The sequence below is a fragment of the Triturus cristatus genome, chromosome 3_2 (assembly GCF_964204655.1).
Source record: "Triturus cristatus chromosome 3_2, aTriCri1.1, whole genome shotgun sequence".
Taxonomy (NCBI): domain Eukaryota; kingdom Metazoa; phylum Chordata; class Amphibia; order Caudata; family Salamandridae; genus Triturus; species Triturus cristatus.
In genome coordinates this window covers 872786374-872812317 of record NC_140584.1, presented here as the reverse complement: position 1 = coordinate 872812317, position 25944 = coordinate 872786374, and the positions used below count along the sequence as shown (strand labels likewise).

At 44.3% G+C, this 25944-nt stretch overlaps 1 protein-coding gene across 4 annotated transcripts in view; it reads left to right on the top strand.

The window, feature by feature from the left end:
* The window catches only part of EFCAB5 (EF-hand calcium binding domain 5), a 592664-nt gene that overhangs the window by 515575 nt on the left and 51145 nt on the right, over positions 1–25944 (top strand). For all 4 annotated transcript variants that reach the window (XM_085649237.1, XM_085649235.1, XM_085649236.1 and 1 more), the window contains exons 13-18: positions 3086–3375; positions 3538–3710; positions 11880–12108; positions 13093–13245; positions 16121–16227; positions 18761–19014. In XM_085649237.1, coding sequence (XP_085505363.1) covers positions 3086–3375; positions 3538–3710; positions 11880–12108; positions 13093–13245; positions 16121–16227; positions 18761–19014 — 1206 coding nt within the window. The remainder of the gene's footprint in view (positions 1–3085; positions 3376–3537; positions 3711–11879; positions 12109–13092; positions 13246–16120; positions 16228–18760; positions 19015–25944) is intronic.

The window sequence follows — 25944 nt, the reverse complement described above, 5'->3', positions numbered from 1 at the left end:
CATCACCACACAATTCACTGCCACATAATTCAACACCACCCAACATAATTACACTCCACATAATACTTCTCAACACAACATAATTCAACTCCACATAATTACACTCATTTCAATACCAGATAAATACACCCCATATAAAACCACTTGATACCACATATCAACAATCTTAAAAACATCACTGCACACCATGCCACATAATTCCAATGAGCATAATTACACTCAGTGCCACACATTTCAATGCCACACAATTCACTCCACACATTTCCATTCCACACCACATAATTTGACAACAAACAACATATTTCAGCTCAACAACACAATTACATAACACACCACATACATCCAAACTACACCACAGAATTCCACATCATGCCATAAAATTCAACAACACACCACATAATTAAACTCCACTACATACCACTCCACAACACAAAATACCAATTCACATTATTACACTCCACACCTAATACCACATAATTAATATCCACAGAATTCCACTACACACCATGCCACATAATTCCACTCCACACAGTTCCACTCCACACAATTTCACAACTAGCAATTCCAATACAACACGTATAATTCCACTCCAAACCACATACATCCAGTACACTCTAAACCAAAAAACATAGGAAAAATACATTATCATTTACAGCGCCAACAGCTCTAACTCTCGTTTATTATAACTTTTCAACATGCTGCACAGCAGCCACTCTGCTCTACAATATAGCCTAAAAGCATTGGCAAAGCCAATAGCGCCCACTAAACACTTATAAGGTGTGAAAGGTGAGACCTATTGCATATGCCAATGCTTGTTATTCCTGTTGTGTGCTGTCTATTGCCTTTGGGGCTTGCTATCAGTGTCGTATACCATCATACTTGCTGTTGTTTGACCGTGCTATACCACTGTTGTATTCCATGGGCAATAAAACAAATGCTTAAAAAAGAATTAAAAAATAAGGAGAAATATTAAATTACGCGAAGCCGCTTTTTCAGATTGAAGCACATTGCCCCCTGCTGGTAGAATACAACAAGATCGCTGATTAGTGTCTCACCACGTAGGATTGATTACACATTTCTCAAAATCTCAAAGAAACATGCAGTTATCTTTGCAAACAGGCAAAGATTGTACGTGCAATTCATCTTGTCAATGTTTTACTTGCTCTTGGCACAAAAACTGCTCTTCAGCTTTTCCCATGGTGTTCTCACTACTATTGCTCGTTGTATCTGGCACGATCCGATATGAATGTATTTACTTTTTCTCTCTCCACTGCTGCGAAGTTGTTCTACGCATTCACAACAGTTTTCATTTAAAAATATTTTCCAAAGATATTTATAGGCCTCCATTCGCCGCGTCTCACTCACACTATGGCCTCGGGGTGAATTAATTCCGTCAGGAATATAAGCGGCACCCTTCTTTAAGAGGTTCCTTCCCACGAACCTTAGAAAGCAAAGTTCACTGCTGTCCGTGTCTTTGCAGTCCAGGGTATTTAGGCCCAAGCATAGGTTGGGAAACACAACTCAAAGTCCCAGAATGACCACTTGTTGCTCAGCACAGAGGCCACTCTTGCGGTGGCGTCTGCCTCCTTTGAATAGGGGTTGGTCCTTTCTCGTAAGAACAAAGTGGGACAAAAGTTAAGAACACGGAACAGAGCGCAAGTGGTATAGCTCGTATTAACTTACCTGGTGTATCACTAACCATCCCATCAGAACTGGCGTATTTTTGTCATAACCCTCAGCCCTGTTCTCTCCAGAACAATCATGTTGAAATGCGTGAGGGTATGCGGCTTCAGTTCCCATCATGAGAATCGCTCATCTCTGGACGGTCTCTAAGCAGCCTTTATCCCAAGGGAGATACATACTCCAGAGTAGGACATACTACTCTGGGACTGAACACGGTACATCAGGTGAGGTCCTTACCTACTGACACAGGTGTTGCCTGGGAGGACACAATATGCCAGATGTAGTGTCCAGAATAGAACAGTATGTAGAAGTTACATATGGTCTCCAGAAAAGGATGGAAAATAGGCTGGCTGTGGAGCTGGACGCAGCACTCTTGATCACAATAATCCAGATGAGACCTCGGGAGCTGGACACAGTGCTCCACAGAGAGGCTCAGGAGTGCGAATGACACTCTAAGTGTGGACTCCACACCTTGAAATGACACTCTGGATGTGGCCTTCTGAAAGCGATGCAATACTCCAGACGAGGCATCTAAATTAGGTCACAATACTCCAGTTGTGGCATCCATGGCTCAACTTAATACTCCAGATGTGGACTCCAGAAACCTGACGACATACAACACATGACCCCTCCGCAATGTGTACCAACCAGGCCGGGACACATTACCACACATGAGGCCTCACCACTGATACTTTACGCTTTTATTAGTTGCTCCATCATGACTTCATGCTGATTCAGTGAATCCAGAGGCCCAGGCTGTTCGTCAAAGAGACTCACGCAGACCCACAAATTAAGGCCAACCCTTATTTCAAAGCCTCTTCCTTCTTCTTGCGCTAAAATCAGCGTGTTTGGAAGATGTGGAGAAAAGATGGAGAACCTTCATTAATTTCTCCTTCCTGAATCTCACTCCCTTTACAGCATCTTTTCACTAGTGAGAGAAGGCTCCAGGCACGTGGGCAGGCAGTGTGACACACTTGTGGCCAAAAGATGTGTGAGAAGATCTTTGGGGCTATTTGACAGTGTGAGAGATTTGGGGCACACCGACCATGTGATGAGCTTCAGGCACATGAACAGAGTATGAGGATCTTCGAACATATGACCAGATTGTGTGGAGCTTGAGATGTAGAAACAGTGTGAGGAGCATTTGACACTGTGAGGAGCTTCAGTGGGAGTGGTGTTTGCAGCTTGGAAGATGTATGAGGAATTTGACACACGTGAGGAATCTTATGGTACCTGGCCTGACGATGTGGGAGCTTGGGGATCATGTGCATAGCTAGTGAGGAGCCAATGGCTCATGGGCAGACATTATGAGTGCTCAAAGTCTAAGTATAGTGGCTGGAACTTTCAAAATCTCAAGTCTGTGACAACAATAACCCTTGTGCTGCTCTCATTCCACAACCAGGGCGGGAACGTCTCAAATCTGCCCAGGTCTGCAAGGATGAAACAGTGAAGATCAACTCCAGAGGTTTCCTGCGCTTCATCGAATCCCTCATGGAGGAGCTTCCGGGCACACAGGAGGAAGTCTTCGAGAGCCTGGTGGAGTTCCTGACTGCGAGCATTGAGCGAACACAAACGGAGCGCGTGCGCGGTTCTGCTCGCCGCAAGTGGCTGAATGAGATCCAGAGAGCTGCAGAGAGAAGTGGCGGAAGCCTAGAGCCCATATACCAAGCTGCCTTCCAGGCACTTTACAAGGTGGGTGTGGCCAGCAGCATCTGTCATATCCAGAAAGCATACACCGCTGGGGATGTATTTATCATTCTCTAGCCAGCCATTTGGAACACATATAGTCTTGCAGGTATCCTTGGGTTCCAAAGGGGTAACATAATTTGGTGACAGGAACATTTCTTCACACAGGATGCTGAATCCCATGGGAACAAAAAGAAGATCAGTGCAAGTATCGGGCTTCTGGAGCAGAGTCCCCCTGTGGCAGAGCGGGGGCCTCACCTTCTCCGATATGTGGCCTGCACTCTAGAAGATGCACCGTATCTCCTGAATAAGGCCTTATACCGAGACATGAAGGGAGTGAGGTGAGTATGAATCCACTTTGACCATCCGTGGCACAGATGCTTGTTGGTTTGATTAGATTGTAAAGCAAGGATGTTCAGTATAGATCCAGAAGAGTCAGATCCATGTCAGGTTTTCAAGATATCCAGACAAAAAATAGATTTACATGAAATGAATATAAATGGAATTATTCTATACAGTCAGTGGTTACCTTAAAGTACTACACTGTATGTGGTATCCTGCTGCTCAGCCAGAATGACTGCCTGATGGAATGTCAGTGTTTGGAATGTGTGCGTGCGTGAATCAGTTGGATGAAGGGCTGAGCACCAGGGACGCTGCTCCTGGTGGGGCTCCTACTTAGACTCTGACTTTACCTCTCTGTATCTAACTTACCACCTCAATAAATCTACGTGGTAAACTACCTAGCTTGGAGCGTCCTTTCTTCCATACTACGTTTTGATACCAGGAGTGGGGTGCTACCGTTAGAAAAGAAGAGACTGAAGAAACAAGAACCCACAGTCAAGCTAAAGGACTTTCTCTTAATTCAATGCGGAACTTCTCAAGTAACTGGCACCTTCGAGCCCCACCAGTGACCTTCCACCGGTCGCCCATAATGTTTCTGTGCCAGTTCCTTTCTGTCTTCCTGCTTGTCCTGCTGCCTGCTTGTACTGCAACCTTGGAGGAGGAGTCATTTTAAGGTGTTTTCCTTCACTTTCTACATTTCCCTGTGACCGCCATCAAGGGAGAAGATCTACTCTTCCTACATGTGCCTCTACCCAAGTGTACCATCTCTCCGTGATTCCCTGTTATTCACAGTCTTGTTGCCACCCTGGTGTGCTGCTGGGGTGTGAGCAATTTATTTGTTTTACCAGCCCTCCTGTGCCGCGATGGTTCACCAGCACCTACAGCTGTGAGGATTTGTCATCCCGGTGAGCTGATGCGTCTATCTAAAGTCTACTGGCCGTGACTGTGAGTTTTTCCATATTTATTTTATTTGCTGCGCATTGGCACTCCGTGTTTCTGCACCACGGCAGTTGAACCGCTGCTGTTATTTGAATTTATACACAGAGCGCGTGCAGCTTTACCTTTGCTCCGCGCTCCTGCGATGCCTCCTCATTTTCTTCTGTGACGTTCCTTCTTCCCAACGTGTCTGTACAGCTGCGCGGCAACGTTTGGTGTATGTTCGTGCCAGGAGCCTCCAGGCATTTCTCACGTCGGCGTGCCGCCATTTTGTGATTGGCTCCTTCCATCAGTTCACATGCAGCTCCCAGCACACTACCCACTTTGCCAACCAAGCACTGTGCTTGCCAATAAAGTTTATTCAACTTAGCTTCATCATCGTCGCCTGTAGTTCCACTCAAGGCTTCCCTGTCGTGCCTCTTTCAATTTCAGCGCTTTTCTCCTGATGCATGGAATTTCATCAAGGACATCGGATCGCCTTAATGGATCATCGTATTTCCCCGCAGGTTACTTCAGCCACAACTGTTGGGTTTACACCATGCTCTGCTTAGTAATAATACAACAGTGCCATCTAGTGGCTATCCAGCACCACTGCACTCCTCCATTGCGCTTCGGGCAAGCCTTCTCTACCAGTGAACCGGGAACTGTTGTGTTTCCTTTTCTTCTTTTCTGCCATCCAGACTTTGGACACATTTATACCAAATCACACAATTTAAACAGTTCTACAAGTACTTCATTGGAACTGCCCTCTACTCGTGTGAGAGTTCGCCAGGGGCAAGGAGTAATGTCAACACTTCACTACGTGTACTTACCTTACCCTACTGCACTACAAGGATTCAACCTGCTGCACTACAATACTTCAACCTGCTGCACTACAAGGCTTCAACCTGCTGCGCTACAAGGCTTCAACCTGCTGCACTACAAGGATTATTCATTTTTGATTTAATTTTCCGATGTCATGAGCAGTTTATATTTACATGCTACATGTTTTGTTTCCTTTTAGGGAACCTTTCTTTGAATGATTTGTATTTCTGCATACGCTATGTGCTCTTGTGCTTCTTTGCTTTGCATTTTATTTCATGCTGTGTGCTCTTTCTCCATAATATTACGATTTTGTTATGTGGCTTGCACCCACATCTATTATGTACATTTTGCATTGTTATGTCATGTGTCCTGCACCCACATCTACTCTTCATAATATTACATTTTGTTATGTGGCTTGAACCCACATCTATTATGTACATTTTGCATTCTTCCGTGTGCTATGTTCACACTTTCATTTAGTACTACCACATCTTATGCGCATTTTACACATTGCATTCACATTGTTTCATGTGGAACCACCACATCTTATGAGCATTTTATATATTGCATTCACATTGTTTCATGTGGTATCACCACATCTTATGCGTTTTTACATATTTCATTTTGCCATTTTACATATTGCATTCACATTGTTTCATGTGGTTTATCCACATCTATTGCGCATGTTGCATTTTACATTTTTACATTCTACTTTGTGGGTTCCTTCCCACATCTTTCACCTAACATGCTCTTGGGAAAGTACTATAGTGTAGCTCACCTTTCCATTTACACCCTTTCCCACCTTTGTGAGCTTAACACCCCTTTATTTACTGCGTTTCATACCACTATTTTATTCTGCTTGTGTGACAACAGCCATCATTTTCTTTTCTGTCTTTGGCTGTCTTCCTCTCTTTCACTGTTATCTGTACTTATTTCGTCATTCCTTTTTCAACTTCTTTCTAACACCCTGTACTTTCCTGTTTGCCTGGCCAGCATACATGATCATAGTACTTGGTTTCCTCTTTAGTCTGTTGTACGGGTTTGTATTTCTTTTTGTGTTTCTGTGGAAAGGAAGATAGTGTAATAGCCACTTGTACTTGTCTTTTCTCTCACTTCCTAGCCACTTTACTTTCTCTGCATGCTCTTTCCACATTTCATTTTCACGCCTTCTTTCAGTGAACCATTCACTATATTTCATTCTCTCATTTTCTTGCCTCTTTTTGATGCCTTTTAAAACTTCCTTCCTTTGCATTGTAAAGGGGGGAGATATGTGGTATCCTGCTGCTCAGCCAGAATGACTACCTGATGGAATGTTAGTGTTTGGAATGTGTGCGTGCGTGAATCAGTTGGATGAAGGGCTGAGCAGCAGGGAAGCTGCTCATGGTGGGGCTCCTACTTAAGACTCTGACTTTACCTCTCTGTATCTAACTTACCACCTCTCCGCTGGTAGTAGCACACCCCTGTTCTCAGTAGGACAGGAAGGAACCCTATGATGAAGCATGCCACCATGGGCAACCGTGGTGGGCGAGGGTTACTTAAAAATAACTTTTTCTTCCCCTGTCCTACAAAAGAGGTTACACTCTTTCATTATTGCTTCGGTAAGGACTCTTTTTTGGTTCTCTGTTTGTGTCGTGGAGGATGAGTCCACCTCCCCATACCTCTACCCTCCCTCTTTGTTTAGCCTTATTGAGCTTATCACCATTCCATGCCTGCCTACTTACCTTAGTTAGGAAGCAGTCATGACTTAGATCTATTATAAAATGTATGTGTTCTGTAAACATTAGCTGTCATACAAAAAGGGCAAGGAGACACACTTCTTTATATAAAGTTTACACAGCAAAGCTGCACTTGGACTCTGAGGAATAAGAGTGCCAAACGCCATCATCAGGCAGACAGACAGTATTAGTCAGAGTATACTCTAAAAGACGTACTGAGGCAGAAGACTGATGCTGCTGTAGCTAGTTGTTGAGCAAACCACCTAGTACATACAAACTTTTGGTCTTGTAAAAATGATGCCATCATCAGACCCTCCTATAGAAGCTCACAGCCAAACCACAATATTTGGCAAGTTACTGATCAATTTCTAACATACAATTCAGAAAACTCCTAAAGAAGGGCGAGACTAACACCATTTAACAATTTTTTGAGTGCAAAAATGTGCTTTGACTTACAGTCAAGGCCTTAGGCTGATGTAGGGAACCGAGGCAGCACTGGTGAACATTAGAGAAGAACTTTTCTTCATCCTGGATGAAGGGAAGCAAGCTGCTGAACTATGAGATACCTTTGAAAAGATTCAAGGATTATATTGTACAATCCTGCACAGCCTTAAACTTGTTCTACTCTGTCCTCCAGAAATAAAGTCCATGGGATTGGAGAAATTTTCTGTATGAAGGGCGATTTGTGAAGCCCACTGGGATCCTCAGTCCCACCCATACTATTCAATGTATAGATTCTCCCACTGGCACAAATGCCAGAAAGTTATCAGCTATACTAGCAGATGTACACTGACAACTTTCAGATTAAGATATGCCTTCACATTCCATACATAGAAACTTTCACAGATTGAACGGATCAAAAAAGATCCAATCGATGGCATGATTACTTTCAATTCATCTGAAAGCATGGAGTAACCTCCAAGCACAGAAATTACAAAAATGCTTGAGTATTAATTAGATTCTGGTAAAGTTTTTTGGATCCTCAAATGCCTCATCAGAATGATCAAAAAAAGATATTTGACAGGTCGCCAGACCCACAACTTATCCTGGCATGCTTCATCCTAGGCCTCCCCACGCCCCACACCAGAACATGATGATGCCACTCTGGTGGAGCCAACTTAGAGTGGGATTTCTTGGATATTCTTTTTTTCAGGACGATTTCAGGGGTCCAAATATCGTGTTAAAAATATCTACAGTACTGTAGTTCCACTCAGTAATGTGGGACAGTGTGCATCGGTGTGGCCAGGTTTAGATTTACCTTCCCAGCCAAAACAAATAACAAGTTGACTAATGGCATTGAATTCACCTATTGAATCGTACTGTATTTTTCCACTGAGTTGTGGTACTTATACTTCAATTTACAAATACCAAAGTGGAAACAAACAATAGTACTAGCCAAGCAACTCCCTAACCATGGACCAATTCAGGAACAATATGATTCTGCATAAATGTAGAAAGTGGCTTCATTGAAACAAATGACAAAATGAACCTTATGTTTTGGTGTCTATAGGATCAACGGGGAGCAGTTATGCAAAATGGAGTGCACAATATATAACAAAAAGGGACAAAGCACTAAGAAGTGCATCTGCATTTGCATTGGAAATCTAGGCTTGTGATCTCCAAAGGAAACCTTTGCGCCATGATCCCTACTATTTAACAAAATAAGCTCTTTCTTGGCTATTCACATAGGTAACTTACACTTGTGAGTAAGTTACATGTGCAACTTTAATCTTACACTTTTGAGTAAGTTTACTACCTTTGGCTATTCACAAATTTCAAGTATAACGTTACTCAAAAGTGTAGACTTACACATCTCCACCCTCTGAAAAAGGGGGTGGAGCCAGTCTTCAAATGGCAGTTACTACTGCCAAACAGAAACAGTAGTAGGTCCAGCATCACACGTTTCCAACCACTTATACTGCAACAATCTTCCATAGAAAATAAAGGCGACCGGGACTCAAAATAAAACCCCATAGGAAGCACAGTTAAAATAAATCTAATTATTTAAAATAGCTAAAAATGTAAATACATAGATTTTTGTTAAAATATATATGTACAAATAAAACATATATTGTTTAGTTATGAAATCGTTTAGCAACCTTTTTTTAAGTTTAAAGATTAATGTAATATTAAATTGTATTAAACTATAATTAAATTAATTTTAATTCATTCTATACATCACTTTTAATGATTGTTGATGCATCAAAAAATCTTTTTTTCACTTCAGTTGAGAATTTATTTTTGGGAGTTTAACATCAGAATAATCATTTTAATATATTTAAATTAAATATTTAATACAAAATTAAGTAGTTAGTGCTGTAGTACTTTTGGATTGACATTTAGAATTTTAGGAATAACTATATACAATTAATTTACAATAATATTTAACATAAAAGTTTTTTTGTTAACTTTTTCCAAATTTAATAAAACGTTTTTAGTTTTTTCTATACTTTACCATTCAGAGATTTCACTTAACTTGGAGAAAAATGTAAAATATTTTTGTGTTGAATATTATTGTAACTTTATTTGATGGGGTTTTATTTGAACTCCCTGTCTCCATTATTTTCTGTGGGAGAATGTTGTGGTGCCAGTAGTTATTTATGTGTGTTGCGGGACTTACTTTATCGCTGAGCTGGAGTAAGTTTCTACCATTTTGGGTCTCTTTTTTTTGCCTTTGTAACTTTAGAAGTGAAGGTTGTGATTAGCAATGGGCTTACTCTTTTGTGGCTGGGTGCACGTCCTTCCCTAAACCGTAAAACTCTACCTAACAATCCCTAAACCCCTTCATACTCGTACCCAATCCCCTTCTCTTTACTCATAGGTATTCCCTATTTCCCAACCACTTGCCTCTGCACTTCCCACATTTACTACTAAAACATACACTTGCGCGTGAGGAGACTGCATACTCTCCACACATAAAAAGATAGGAGAGGCAAAGGGTAAACCCCACATATAAGTTTGTGAATATCATTTTGTAGTATGTATGTAGTAATACAAAACGTGCTACAAAATGCAGCTTGTAATGCAGTGTTGTGTGCCAGCTGCTTCGTGATTTTCCTAGATGAACATGGCTGCAAAAACTGATAGGGGACACAGTGACCTGCAAAAGTGGACACTTCATTTCACCTGTCGACTGGTACAAAGAACCACTGGAAATGGTCATGTCTTGGATGGACTTCACGGTGACCACCAAAGCTCCTGCTGGTGTCCCTTGCTGGTTCTCACTCTGTGAAGTTGTGCAATCCAATGTACATAAGAGTACACTAAATATAAAGCCTGTCTGTGGGTCGCTCCATTAATGTGGCACGAGGGCCCCCCAAAGACCGGTTCTGTTCTGATTCTCATTATGTACTGCCTTAGGCTTGTTCTTGTAATGTTTGGAAATGTAGTCTCTAGCTACATAGCTTTTAGCATCATGATGTCAGCAAATTAAGTATGAACTATAAGAATAAATTCCTATTATCTCTTGTAGCCATATCTGCTCTTGGGTTGGAGCCCCCCTGGACTCCTCAATATCAAGCTATCAACCGTGCTGACATCTTCAGGCAGCAAGCCTGTAACTAAGAAAGAATCAATCCTTTTGCGATAGCGTCCGACTGTAGGAGGCATAATCATTGTTTTGTAAGATACCCTCTCGTACTTTCTACTTCATGGCTCTCTGGCTTCATTTCTCAGTCCCTGTCCCCACCGAGACTCTTATTCTCTTTTGTGTCAGTCTATGCCCAATTCTGGATTGCTACCCATCAGTAGCGGCTGCTATTAACCAGGGGAGGCTGGGCGAATAATAAAAAAAAATACAACTTACCTCTTTTCCGCCGGCCACTGCCTCTTCTTTCTCCGTCCTCCTCAAGTCTCGGCAGGAAGCACACAGCCTCCCAGAATCCCATGACCGATCACAACGCTGCCTTAGCAGCGTTGTGATTGGTCTGAGCTACGTGGTTCAGCATTCAGACAGGGGCTGGCAGGCTGTGCATGTTCTCCACGTAGTCTGCAATACAGCCTGCGTGGAGAACATGCAGAGTGCACATGACGCTTTGGCCGGACCGAGACCCATCTACCTGGGTCCAGCTGCAAGCTGAACACAGAAAACAAAATGATAATAATGAACGTTATTATAATTCTATTTTTTGCATTCATCTTACAGCTGAGGCAGTGTGGCGATGCTCCTCCACCTTAGTGGAGGAGCTGCCACTGCTACCCATAATGCCAGACCGCTCTGCTAACTGGTGTTGTACAAGCTTTTGGGCATGCTCTTTTTATTCATAAGACTCCTCACTAATTACCTCTTCCCTGATTCATCCCATCCTCTTCCCCACCGAGCACTGTGCAGTAGACTCTGGACTGCATTAAATGCTTGAGTAGCAACCAACGTAACATCACGTTACCATGATCTAACATATCTGATATCTTACCACTGCTGGGCAGAACAGATGTGTTATCCTTTCAGTGATGGCACTGTGGGTGATAGCCTGAGAGTTCTGAAGAATGAAACTTATGCTGTTGAGTTGTAAGTGGGAACGTGGAGAGTACTGGGAGGGGAGGTGACTGAGGGTGGACAAAAAGAATACTGTTCCAGGACTAAATGAGGTATCAGGTATGAGGAAAATTGGGTAATTTCAGATTACCACTACTAAATTGACGCCTAAACGATTTCATGGTTTTGTGATAATCTTACACCCTTTTCTCCTGCTCTGTCTGGTTCATATATTCCAGCTTCAACGCAGTGGATGAAGGAAAGCCAGTGCACGTTCCCCGGGTTCAGTACCATGGAAATATCCATTTCTGGAAGTCCGACCGCCCGCTGGATGAGCGAACAGGGTCTTTCCTGGTGCTACCACTGAAGGACTCACGCATGCGCATCTTCGGAACACTTGGCATTGACACCATCCGTGATCCGCGGGAGCGGAATATCTTCCTAACCCATGAGATCAGCTTTTATCAGGTATCAAAGGATCTCCTATATTGAGCGTGACTGTAATACTTCACTGTGATTAGCTTATGGGCATGAGAGGGCGTGTCCCACACTATGCACTCAACTTACTTGCATGAACACCAGACTTGCACCCCAACACCCAGTGTTTCCCCCGCCAATTACTCAGTGGAGAGTTGTGTGGGCCATTGTAGCTGCTTGGAGGTCAATAACCTTTTCTGAGTTGAGCGTCTTGGCCGAGGGCACTTCATTCAGTGACTGGAGAGTGACAGTCGATGGTCTGTCACACCCATGTGTAGCTGAGTGCCCTTAATCTGTGGAGATCATTGGCTAAGTCACCCTCACTCATTGAACAATATAGGTTTTTGACTCCCTCATTCAATGAGGGTAGATGTTGGTCATGGGTCCATCAATCAGTGCTCTAGGTGGTTAGCTTATTGTTCCTTTATCAATGAGTGTAGACGATTATCTGACTGCCCTTCATTGAGAGATAGTTAGTTAAATGTCCTTCCCTAATGTAAGGAGATAATAGGCCAAGTGTCTCCAGTCAATGAGTGTAGGTGGTAGACGAGGTGTTTTTCACTCAATGAGTGTTGATAATTGACTAATTTTCCCACAATCATTGAGGGATATATTTGGTAGGCGTGCCTCATTAAGCCAGTTGTGATTGTTGGCAGAGTGTGCCTGTTTCAATGAGTGGGGATGATGGCTAAGTGTAACTCATGCAGTGCACTGGAATTACTGACTGGTTACTTACATATTCTCTCACTGAATAAGTGGAGGGGATTCCGCTAGATACTTGTAACTCAATCAGTGAAGATGGTTTGCTAAGTTTCCATCACCCAGTTAGAGGAGATGGTTGGGTGAATGTCATTCAAGTAAAGATTACAAATGGTTGGCTGGGTGTGGTAGCGTGAATGGCACTCTGTTTTACCAGGATTTTCCATGCTCACAGGAATGATGTTATTTTATATATTTGACGGTCTCTCATTTTAGGGAGTCTCCAAAACATTCAGTGAAGCGTATCACTATGTGCAGACCCGGAGGAACATCTTACTATTGGTGAGCAGTGCCCTCGCCTGGATCCACAACCGAGCACCCAACATCAAGAACGTCACCACCTACCTCACGGAGCCTGGCACAGAAAAGGTATGAACGGGTCTGCAGGAAGATTAGGCCAACTCCCAGGTACTAGGGCCCATGATGCATGGAGGAAGTCTGCATATTCTCATATAGTTTAGGAGCTCACAATCCAGAGAGAAAAGTATCTACCCTTTGCCTAGACGCTGTCATGCATGAAGGACCCCTCTACTCTTTATGGATGTCCAGGATGCTTTAGAGTAGATAAGTAAAAATGACAATCAAATTACTGAAGCCCAGAAGCCTACTATACTGGGAAGAGTCTCACTCCCTATTGATTACTGCCAAGAAGTCCACATAGAGAAATAGTGTTACCAGTTACAACATTGAAATGTGGAGAGCTGCACTGAAGGCCACGGAGTGGCTCAGGGCCGATAGTGACTTGTATGGGCCTTCTGCTCCATTGTCTCCGCCTACTCAATTTTAAACTTCCTACCCTCAGTGGCTGCAATGTTCCACTAGCATTATAGCCTCTTGCTTCAGGCCATCCCAGGTTGTTAAAGGCCCTCTCCCGTGTTATAAGCCCTCACCTGTGCCTCGTATCTATCAAATGGGTAGAGATCCTTCAGCGACTGGTATAGCCCTTCACAGCAGACCATAATGCTGTATTAAGGTTAGGGAGCTTGCGGGCAGAGAAAGAAGTCCCCCTGCTGTCTGAGACTCAGGATTCCACACAGATATGAGGAAGCCCCGCCCTCTACGGAGGCCGGAGTGCAGGATACCAAGTACCATAGCATTACTGACTGAGGTCACGTGCCTCAAAGTGACTGGAATCCAGGAGCTCACAGAGACGCGAAGACCCCTGCTTGGCGAAGTCGAAATTTAAAACTAACCTGATTTAGTGAGATGGCTGCTTTTCCCATCATCAGCTGCAGTATTGCAGGTTTTGCAAACCTCAAAATTATTGTAAACAATAAAAAGTATGGCTGGCTGTTGCGGATTAAAAATCTTGTGTCTGCTGCCTTTACAAGATGAAGGCAGTATGGAAAACGGTTCGTTGACCATGTGCTGCAGAAAACAAATCACAACTTCATGTAGGAGTGAGGGGAGCACAACCAACCCTGTGGTGTATCGGGGGACCCCAGAGTGGTGTGAAAAGGTGTTTTAAAATAAACAAAATGCAAATTCAAAATGTGCAGGCCTGCACTCCATTGATCACAGACTTGTGCAACAAAATTAAATACATGCTTGAGAGTCGCAAAAAGAATACTGTGATCACTGGCAGGTTACAAGAAGATAGCTATTTGGATCAGTAGCTGGCCAGACAAAGAAGGACTATAGCGAGTAGTAGGTTGCCAAAAGGTTGCTGAATGCATCAGTAGTTGTTTTTGAACTGTGCCACCTTTTAAATTATTTACTGATCATTTCTGGTTATGAACAGTGTGCAAACGTCTAAAATGAAAATTGAGGAGTACTACCCTAGTAGACACTGAGGTCAGGAGGATTGGCCAGTGCAAAGGGCCACTTCCGTGGCGCAGTGCCAGCTGGCCACATGGCTACAGTCTGTGCTCAGTGGATACTTTGGGCAGGGGTCAAAGTGTATTATGAAGAACAATTCACTGAAAATACCTTTGGCCAGGCGAAGATATGAATCATTGCTTAAAAGACAAAATGTTGTGTGCAATGAAAAACATATTATCCTCTAAAACACTTCTGCTAAAGGGGCATTGTAGATACAATTAAACGCCTAAAGCTATGAAATTGTGTTGACATAAATATCTACACGTGCATAACCCCTAGGTACAGGACATGACCTGACATGTCACAGATGAGATAATAAATGATATAATCAGTGACCTCACTCACAACGCTAATGATTCATTGCTTAGCGTGTATTGACTAGTAAGGTTGAAAGGCTAAAGCCAGAGTGAATATCTAGCAGGGTATGGGGGTGACGATGCTAGGTCCAGCCCTGGCCCAGGAACCTCCTTCTGCTCTCCACAGCCAAACACTGCGCCCAGTGGGACCTGTGGGAGCGGGTGCAGGGCACAGCGCCTGGACGAGGAGCTGGCGCTGCCAAAGAGGGTGCTTAGCGTTGTAGACGATCCATGTTTACTGTGCTCTGATGGGAGGGGTGTGTGCACCCATCAATATTCTGGTAAATAAGATACTTCCAGACACCTAATACCAATTGCATTCTATAGGACAGGTTATCAATAACTGATTAAGGAAATGAATTAACATTTTATGTAATACAGAAATGTGATAGTCGGTTCAACTAATGAATGACAAACACAGAGCATCGGCAACAACTGTACCCAGTTACAGAATATCAGACCTTCTTGCACATGGCTTCCTTTAGTGAACTCAAAGATTTCATTACAGACACCATGATTTAAGCTTCTTCTTCGATGACTTGCTGAAATTGACAAACACAGCAGGCAGAGGGAGAAAGGGCTTGCTCACTTAATAGAATTGTGCATTATTAGTCTGCAAAGTGAATGGCTGTCAGCGCACACTGTTGAAAGCCTAGTCATGACAACGGAACCACTTCTAAATTAGGCACTACTTTCTAATTAGTAGAAACTCTGCAAAGTGAATGGCTGTCAGCGCACACTGTTGAAAGCCTAGTCATGACAACGGAACCACTTCTAAATTAGGCACTACTTTCTAATTAGTAGAAACTCTGCAAAGTGAATGGCTGTCAGCGCACACTGTTGAAAGCCTAGTCATGACAACGGAACCACTTCTAAATTAGGCACTACTTTCTAATTAGTAGAAACTCAACCGCACATTTGGATCACGTGTTACGAACTCATATTGTCTATGTGCAACTTAATAAGTTTGGACTGAAAGGTATGCCTTAAGGAGATACTAGAAATGCATTATCTTGAAATTAATGAGACTGAATTGATGCATAAAACACTTTTGTGTTTACTTCCAGGTTCCAGACTACGTTCTACGCAAGGTGATGACAACAGACAATAATACAGGGCTGTCCGAGATCCACGCTTCCCCAGGGACGCTGCGCAGAAAGGAAAATCTATTCAGGTACGAGGCTCCTTACACTATAACGCTGTTCACTCATATTCCTGTTGAGTGGGGAGGGGCAGCAAGGATGAGGCTATGCCAAGCCAAGGATACGTTCTCTTAAGTTGAGTGGAGATGTTTCACTGTAATATTTTGTCAACATTTAGAAGAGAGCCTTCCAGTGGCGGCTGCCTGTGAATGGGGGTGGTAGAGCGGGGGAGGGATGAAAAAAAAAAAATGAACTTACATTCTTTGCCGCCGCCGCCGCCTCCCCACACGCCTCTTTCTCACCTCTTCTCTGCAGGAAGAAGCACCGGAAGCACCAAGGCTTCCGGATTCTGCCAGCCAATCACGACGCTGAAGCAGCAGCCTTGTGATTGGTCTGAGTAGCCTGCTTAGCCGCTCAGGCAGTGCCTGGGAAGGCTGGGTATGTTCTCCACTGGGCTGTGCAACACAGCCCAATGGAGAACATGCCAAGGGCGTATGGTGGTTTGGCCAGCCCTAGAGGGTCATTCAAAGCATCATGCGCACGTAGGGAGGGACTACAAACCACTCCTGCTCTCTAGCTGTTAGCCAGCTGGCCCGCTCCACCCCACTACAGATCTGAAAGGAAAGGTGAACATAGAGGCCCACCCTACACACTTCAAATCGGCATTTCTCTAATATAACTTTCAAGTTTATTATACAGGTCATATTAGATCACGAATCTCTACTAAGTGATTTTTAGACAGTTGCCGAAACACACTAGAGCAATACCATGCAGTATTGTTGACAGGGTTATGGTTCAGATGTTTCAAGTCTCAGAAAGAAAAGGGGTACTTATTAAACCGCTGTAACTGATGGGGCAGTCTATTACAAATTTGGGGTAGGGGAGTGTAAAGAGGAACATATGTTATATCCTTGAGTAATAAAATTTGCTCTGAAAAAAATTAAGGTGAAACTGCAGGGGGGCGAAGCTTAAAGGATGATCTAGTGAAGCATGATGCGGTTGCTGGAATCTGAGCTCTTAAATCTAGGAGCCAAGAAGGGCATTGTCGAGTGGGCAAAAACTATTTTACAGAACAACTTAACTGGCAGCCAATTTCAAATGTTTTAAATTGCCACACCAAAAAGGCGTCTCTGCTGTATTCTGTGGGGTGAACCCATATACCCTAAAGCCCTCATTTTCATTGAATTAACAGAATAGGAGAATCATACTTGGAAAGTGGTGGCGAAGAATTGGTGGTACCGGTTCTTTCCTGGGCAGGACAGAAACAGCCGCAGCCTGCACAGGTAAGAGCGGTGGGGCGGTGGAGCCGGGGAGGGCGGAATTCGACGGACAATGACCAGGGTAAATTAAATTAATAATTAATTTTCTATGGTCATCGTCCGTCGAAATCCCCCCTCACCCGGCCCATCCTCCCCAACGTTCTTACCTGTACCAGCCACGTCTGGACAGGAAGCAAGGTAGTCCAGGATGCTCAGACTTGCCAACTTCAAAACAATGTTCACAATGTGAGGAGGGGGCCGGGTCTCAGAGGGTTGGGGTCTTCATAGCGAGAACTAGATGACAGGCACTTCTGCCACCAGCCCCCGCCATCTCTCTCTTTAAAAAAAAAAAGTTTGTTGAGGCTCCTGCCGATGTCCTGGGTGGTATGCGCAATGGGCATGGACTGCTTACAGCCTCCAAAGTTGAGCTGGAAACCCACTCTGTGCAGGGGCTCCCAGCTTGTCTTCCCTGCCCCCATGTGATATTGGCTCTTCACCAAGTGACTCTGTGAAAGGATCGGATATGGTGTGGTAAATGGTGGCACTATGTGAGTTGGCAGGTCTGGCTAGTATAGGCAAGCACAGGGCCTCATTTACAAGCCCATTGCACCACCAGTTCGTTCCATTTATTCAACGCACCAGCAGCGCAATGGGCTTGCCTGTATTTAAAAGGCCACGTAAAGTCACCCTGCGTGACTTTTCATGACCTTGAAATATGGGACCCTTTCATGCATTACTCTGCATGAAAGGGATGTTACATGGATGTTTCTGTGGGTGTTCCCACGCAATATCCATGGAACCTCACATATTTGCAGATTTACAATGTTCTGTAAACCTGGGAATGCGTCAGAATCCTACGCCTCCCCAATGGAGGCATAGGAGTGGCACAACAAGAAGAAATACTTTTATTTCTCCTTGTTTCTTTTCCTCTTTCTATCCGTGCTGCATTTTGCAGCATGCAAAGAAAGAGATAATACCATCAATGATTGTTTTTTGTGCACAAAGCAATCATCCCCACAATGCAGACACCCTTGCAAAATGCCACAAGGGTACCTGCGCTCGCACTTGGCAGCCATTTGTGCGCCAGTGCAGGGGAAAGCACACGGATGCATCATATTGTTGTTAATACGATGCATCTGTGAGCATTGAAAATGACAGAGCTCGGCACAGCAAAATGGCTTGCGCCGCCGCACTGCGTCATTGTCTTATAAATGAGGCTCACAGCCCGCAGCAGTGAGCCACTGGATTGTCCCATTTAATAGGAGGAGATCCCAACAGGTGTAACAGTTTATGTCTCTTCACACAGAGACTACCTCTTCAAATGTGCGGACAGTTCAGAGGTCATCACCACAGACGCCTACGGTGAGAGGCACATCGCTGTCCCCATCCGGGAGCCCTCTGGCCGAGCGCTGGCCGTGATGGATGTCAGCACAGGCAAATGCCGGGACCTGCCGGCCCACGAGTTCCAAGACCTGCAGAAGATGCTGCAGATGCTGCAGGCGGCCTGCAGCGAGATCCTGGAAGAAGCTGAAGGCGAGACGGAGCAGTCCTTTGTCTTAGGTACTTAAAAAAAAATACACCTTTATGTCACAAGAATGTGCACCTGGAAGTTCGGTTCGTCCGTTTTTATACTGCAATGTTTACCTGTGTCTAAGAGGGTGTCATGAAGTTAAAGTGGCCTGGCCATGATCAAGCAACATGCACAACGTAGGTATTGGACCACATTGGCTGTCTTTCTGAGGATCAGCACTCTGAGTTTGGCTGCTTTTGGTTATGAATGATGTTCTTAATATGCGCTCATTACAAGCGGCCCAGCCACTTGCAGTACGTGCTGTAACTACTGATATCTTACCTCTCACCATGATGAGGTTTGTGATAAATAGCAGGTCAAGCTTGCCGATATTTTTCAAGGGGAAATCTCCAGTATTTACTAGAACAGGGTTTTTTGTGCACTAAGCATCAAAACATGCATATTATTCCTCAGACACTCTTAGTTGCGTGCTGGGTATCGTACCAGATAAATGTCGACGTGGTGGATTCGGATTTTATCAGGTACAATAAAGAACACCCAACGACCGGGCCACTCGTGAAGAGTGCTGCCTTGGTATTTCTGCCTCTTTGGAATGTAGGTGCTTCAGCCAACTCGGGAAATGCACTCCTGTTTTAGTAATGTCACTTTTCATTACATGTTATAACATTTTCCATTAAAACCGCTAAAGGTAAAGGTTTAGTCATGAGTCAGTTGACATTTGTACAGGAATATATTTCTTTGTCAAGTGTTGTGAGCAACTTGTCTGCAAACACCTCGACTAAAAATTGGATAATGGTCATCCTCCTTAACTGACCACACATGTAGGGCAGGAAAGAGCACTGTCAATGTACAAGCGTTCGGTGTGAAACGCACACTGTGATTTTCAGAATGGTTCACAGTAAGCAATGAAACCGTACAAAGCAATATACATTCGTTTCCCAGCAATTTTGGACTACAGTCCCCCTACTAACCAAAAGGTGGCGCTGTGGCGACACGATAAACTGCCGCATAAGGTAGCAGTAGCTTTTTTTTGTTTTGTTACTGGCCGCTATGTGCAGGGTTAATGGATTTTTAAGTGTGTGAGCAACATGTATATTTTCGGTTATTGCTTTATCCATTTTTGGATATTACTAAAATTGTATATTCCTAATAAGGAATCGTCACTCCATGAACTGTTGACAGAGAAAGCCTAAAAACACGGAGTCAAGATCGTTCAAGTGATTGTAGATACCAGTAAAAGCAGAACTCTACTGAAGGCACCGGCGTTGTTTACCAAGTACAAAGTCAGTGCCGCCTTCATATGTTTTTGTAGGTAAAAAAAAAAAAAGTCATCGTAAGTTGCAACGTATATTACTTAAAAAATGCATTTGGCCTCTGTAGTGTTGCGCTCTAGTCCTCGCACGCTACGTGGCTACGTAGCGCGCGAGGACAGAGCGCAAAAGTGATCTGCGCATGCGCGAGTCGGCAGATCGACCGCGCGATCGCGTCTTGCCCGGCGCTCTTGTAATAAGCTTAAATAAAAGAGTTTAACCTCGTTCTGCTGTCCCCAGAGTCATCCTTAGGCACCCTACTTACAACATTACAGTGGCGACGAGTTAAGAGACCTTGATGTACGTGGGGAATGTTTGAGAGACCACACCCACCACCCTGGCAAGCACAGCCCGGCCTGAAAATCACCACTGGGGACTGCAGGGTAGTAGACCAGCCCTGAACTACATGCAAACGAGGGAGAGCGCGGCAGAGGCAACGAGACAGAACTGGAGCCAACCTCAAGAGGAGAAACCAGAAAAAGGGGGAGCAGGCAAGACCAGGCCAGTTAAGACTCCAACCCATCGGGAACCTGGCGGAGGCAGCAGCACGCGGAGACGGGCGAGCAGAAGAAACATGACAGGAGCAGGTGCAGCAAGAAAGCGCAGACGTACCAGACAGTCCAAGAGGCCCAGGGGTGGCGCCAGAAAGACGCGCCGAGATGAGTGCGCAAGGATCTTCGCTAATGACGCCAATTCCGTTCTTGCCGAGACCGGGAGAACACCTAATGAAGTGGGAGGATTGGCGAGAATATTTCAAGAACTACATTGCAGCGTTAGAAGACGAAAACGGAGAACCCTTCCCCAGCGCGAGGAAGAAAAGAATACTCCTGCACAACTTAGGCCCGGAAGGCATAAGAGTTTTTCAAAACTTAGTCCCCACCAACGTTCCTTCTAATTTTTTTCCTCTGTGTGCGGCAGTGTAGGGTCTCTGTGCGCTGCAGCCATGGCTATGTGCGCCAGGAACCAGACCGTGCGTGTGTGCAGCGCCAAATATCACTCCAAACTTTTGCTTAAAAATCTGAGAAGATGGTGCATTTCCACACATACAGTGCCACGTTAAGTGTCTTAAGGCAAATTTGCAATTTGGATACACCCGCCACGACATGAGTTGGTTACACAGGCAAGTACACTTCATGTTTACAAAAGCACAAGACTCCAACGGTGGTGCCATCATAAGATTTTACTAAAGATTCTTAACTGGAGCACTGTTCATTGGGTGGGTAAATTTTGAGAGCCTACACAAGATTACATATACACAATAAGTTGTGGAATGGAATCTTTTTGCTGTAGCCTGCAGCGTTCACCTTCATTTAGCAATTTCAACTATTGCCAAATACTGTGGGATACATTGCTTAATTTGTAAAACAATAAGTGCTGGGGCTCAAAGCTTAGCTCAGAAGATGTGCATTGTTTTCTGTCTGTGGCCCTGGATGAAAGTTTGTCGAGGAAAAATATGTAATGGTCCTCAGGGTGCGGTAATGATGGAATCCGCAAAGGTTTAGTGGACTCTGGTGCCCCAGAGTTGTCCCTTAGAAGGTCTGGAAGGAGAGCTATCCCACCTGCTTACATAGGGGAGTATTTAAGATAGATATACTCTTTACATGTTAAGAAACATGCAACACGAAACCTTTTTCGCATTTATCTTTTCCCATGTATAAATATATATTTGTATTATAAGTTGCGGGTCCAAAAACGTATACGGCGCCAGCGGATCTTAGACTGGTGCGGATGAAGGACGCCTTCTTGGGCATTTGCTAAGTTTTTGTGCAGGCACTCCCGTGGCACAAATTTGCGTAAGCGCAAAGGATTGCGTCTATTTACTTTTCATCACAAAAGCCCTTCATGGCATCGCAAAACCGTGCAGCCCCCCATGAGCGCCAGCACACCTGTTAGTGTATTAAGGGCTTGATGTCTTAGACTATTGGAATTTTGCAAGATTTATTTGGAAGAGTGAAGTTGCAACGATCAAATAATGGTTGGAATAAGCCACCTGCTCCAACATTCTAGCGAGTGTCATCATTGTGGCGTTCCCCTGTTTAATTTAGAGCATTGCTACATTATTGACCAGAACGTTGAGATATCTTTATAGCCGTTCTGACTCCTCTGTCACATTTGCTACATTCTCTGTCCTCTCGCTTCTGTCAATAACTCGACTAGAGATCATTTAATGATAATTGTAGCCCCCTATGGTGTTGTCATATGCAATATTAGAACGCTGGGAACTTGAGAGCTTTTGGAGAAAATGGGAATGTCAGCTAGTGGTAAACTGTATTAAAAAAAAACCTGCGCCTTGAAAGTTCTAATGCTGTAATGCGTAGAGCCGCAGAAGACACACTTTTGAATTGCTAACGTGCCCTAAAGCCAGGGAAACGATGTAGCTGGGTTGGCAGTAGAACATGAATTGGTGAAGTTGGCGGTCTGACGGCAGGCCGGGTGAGTGCCTCGAATCTTCACCACATCTTTCCTTGGAAAAGGTTGTGCATAGCCCGAAGTCCTTCCCAGTCATGGATCGTATTATTAAAAAAAAACAAAAGAAAGTGACCCTTAATTGTGGTAGCCCTCTAACCTGCCGCAAGAGGCCATGTGGACCGTTTCTGGTCCCCTTCCTTAATTTTTGCTCTTGCCTTGAAATTAAACCTAGCATTGCGAAGCAAGGCTTTAGTTAGCAGCTTAGACCATAGCGGCAGGTTTTAAGACTATATCTTATCTGCTATGAGCTTAGCCAGGTGACGGTAAAGTATGCTGCTGTGATGTCCTCCTGTGCCATTGGGGCAGATTGGCATAGCGTTATAAAACGTTTTTTCTTGATATGTAATGAAAGAAGAAGTTGGAAATAGTGTTTGTAGGTGTCACAGAGTTGTTGCAGAAAATTCCTGATCTGAAGAGGAAGGGAATGGACAGAGTTGCATTTGTGGAACAGCTAACTGCTATAAATGGATGCTCCTTTCTTCATTTGAGGAAGGGCTGGAAGACGGAAACAAACACTGAAAGTTTCCGTTCCTATTCTGATGAATATTAGGATAAAAACTGTCCCGACAAGTAATGAGTCCCCAGTGAACGAAATCCTCTGTACAAGAAACATAAACCGTATTTTGGATACTTTGATAGTGCAGAGATGCCTAAAGGTTTGTAGGGCCTGGAAAAGCTGCATACGTTGAAACCGGGTGGTAAGATGAGGTGTTGTTCATGTCAACGCTTTCTTGGGCATTCAGGGTTCATCTCAAAGTGAAACTTTCCGTTATATTCCGTAGCAAATGGATACCCAGTGGGGTGATTAGCGCGCTCTACAAATACTTATTGATAGCTTTTGCGGGAGGTCTTTCACGACGCGTGACCCTTGGTCGAATGCCATCGTCTTGTTAGGCTCGTAGATGTGAACTTGGGAAGAGTTCCTTTGTTCAGGGAGACAAAAGACATTGTCATACATATGGTCTGTGGTCCAACATTTAAAAATTTAAAGGTAGCTGGTTGCTACTCCGTTTGTTTCCACGCTTGCAACCTTGCCTGGTCGCTTCTTATGCACCAGCAATCAGTGTGACTCTTTCGGCGGATTGACAGTTCCTAATCTGGACCAAATATTCTGATTGAAAACGGTCTTCCTGCACAGTCTTGTGGAACCTGCAGTTTTGTGACGAGTTTTCCCAATTTTCCCTCTTGTAAAGCACTGCAGTAATCAAAATGAGTGCAAATAGCACTTTGCCTCTGAACATGTAAATCGCTTTCAGATAGGAAGTGGAACATCTTGCAAAGATATTTTAGGATGAAACTTCCAGAAAAATCTGTCTTGGCTCGAGCATCAAAATCAAAGCAGTGAACACGAATACACAGTTTTGGCACAGTATGATGTGAAACCAGAGCGCGGGTGCGGCTGTGCTTCGACAGAGTAAGCGCTCTGGTGATTCAGTCTGATCTGTAGTAAAACACGCTCTTCGCACAGCCTGACTATGCATAGCCATCTTGAAATGGTAATAGTGCTCATTTAGTGCAGTGATGAAAACTGTGGAAGTAACGCTAGATTGTCTTTGCTGTGAGTTTACCAACTGGTTCTCTTAATTTTTCAATAAGTAAAAATGTGTTTGTTGCTGGGAGCCAAAGCACAAGCAAAACTATGGCTACCCTCTGATTACCTGAATGAACTTTAACTTTCACACTGTCGTCCTCTGTCTGTTTCCGGAGCAGAGAGCAGGGAATCCCTGTGTGTCAGGAAAAGGCAGGCTGAATGTGATTGGTTGCTGATTTCGATTATGCAGATTTTTAAAGCAGTGAGTCGCCCAGGATCTACTGAGAATGCGTTATTGCGAAGAATGCATCTGCCTGTGCATCTTTAGATTGCTATATTATGATGTTATACAGCCATATGTTTTTGTTGGAGTTGATGATGCCGAACCTTTTCTTACTGTACGTAAGAAGGGTTTTTACTTTTTCTGTCCGTGTGAGCTGCAGTTATGTGTAATAAGACTTTGCGGACAGTCATGCGTTAACAGATGCTGTTTACTTTTGACGTTGAAGACCGTTCATCTCTCCCTTACAGGAGAGCTGGGGAAAGGCAACACAAAGGGTCTCAAGCAGTCTCAAACGACATGTGCTTAAACACATGCTGTGTTTGACACCTCATTTTCGTACAGTGCACAGCTGGGGCTGATCGGGCCCCTTTGAGTTACTATTCATGTTAATTGCAGCGCCCGTGTGTGCTGCAATTAACACGAATACTTATTCAAAGGACCCCTCTCAGCCTCACAGCTGTGCACTGCAAGACGTCGTCTCCGGCAACGAGGAAATGGCAGTTTTTCGCGCCGCTCGCATTTTAAACGCGGCGGCGCGAACGGTGTCGCTGGAGTGCGCGCTAAATACAGCACACTGCGCGCTTAGGGTGACTTCTGTGCGCGCGCGCTCACCCGCGCAGCTTATTGGGAACAGTGGTCCCCACACCCAGACAAGCTGCCGACGACGACGTATTTAAGCACACCATTGAGGATCTAGACATCCACTACCGTCCAGCGGTGAGTGTTTCAATTGACAGATACAATTTCCAACAAAGGAAACAAGAGACTGGCGAATCCATAGACGAGTATGTTGCAGTGTTGAGGAAGTTAGCGGTGACATGCAAGTATGGAACTCTGCATGACGAGTTCATAAAAGACCAGATAGTCATGCACACCACCAACAAAAGTGTGCAGGACAAGCTGTTGGCAAACAGCGACGCGTCACTAAAAGAAGTAATTGCCAAGGTAAAAAAGGCGGAATTGACAAAGAGGTGCGCTGACGCAGCGAAAAGGGAGACGCTCCAGAAGACCATGGTGAACAAAGTCGACGACGGAGAACCACAGGGAAGGAGTAAAACCATGCCCCCCGGAAGGCAAAGGTCCGACTAAATGGAAACGGAAACAAGGGCAAACCTGGAAGCAGAGTAGAGACAACAACGGGTCATGCTACAGGTGCGGAAGTCAAGGGCATACAGCCCAGGACAAACGTTGCCCTGCGTTTCAAGCGAAGTGTATGTTCTGCAGCATAATGGGACACTATGAAAAGGTTTGTCGACGAAAAACGAAGAGACCGATGGCGAAATATGTTATGCATGATCAACAGGAGGAAGAAGAAGAGCAAGAGGAAGATGCAGAGGTACTATGTGTGGAAGACCAAGTACTTGGT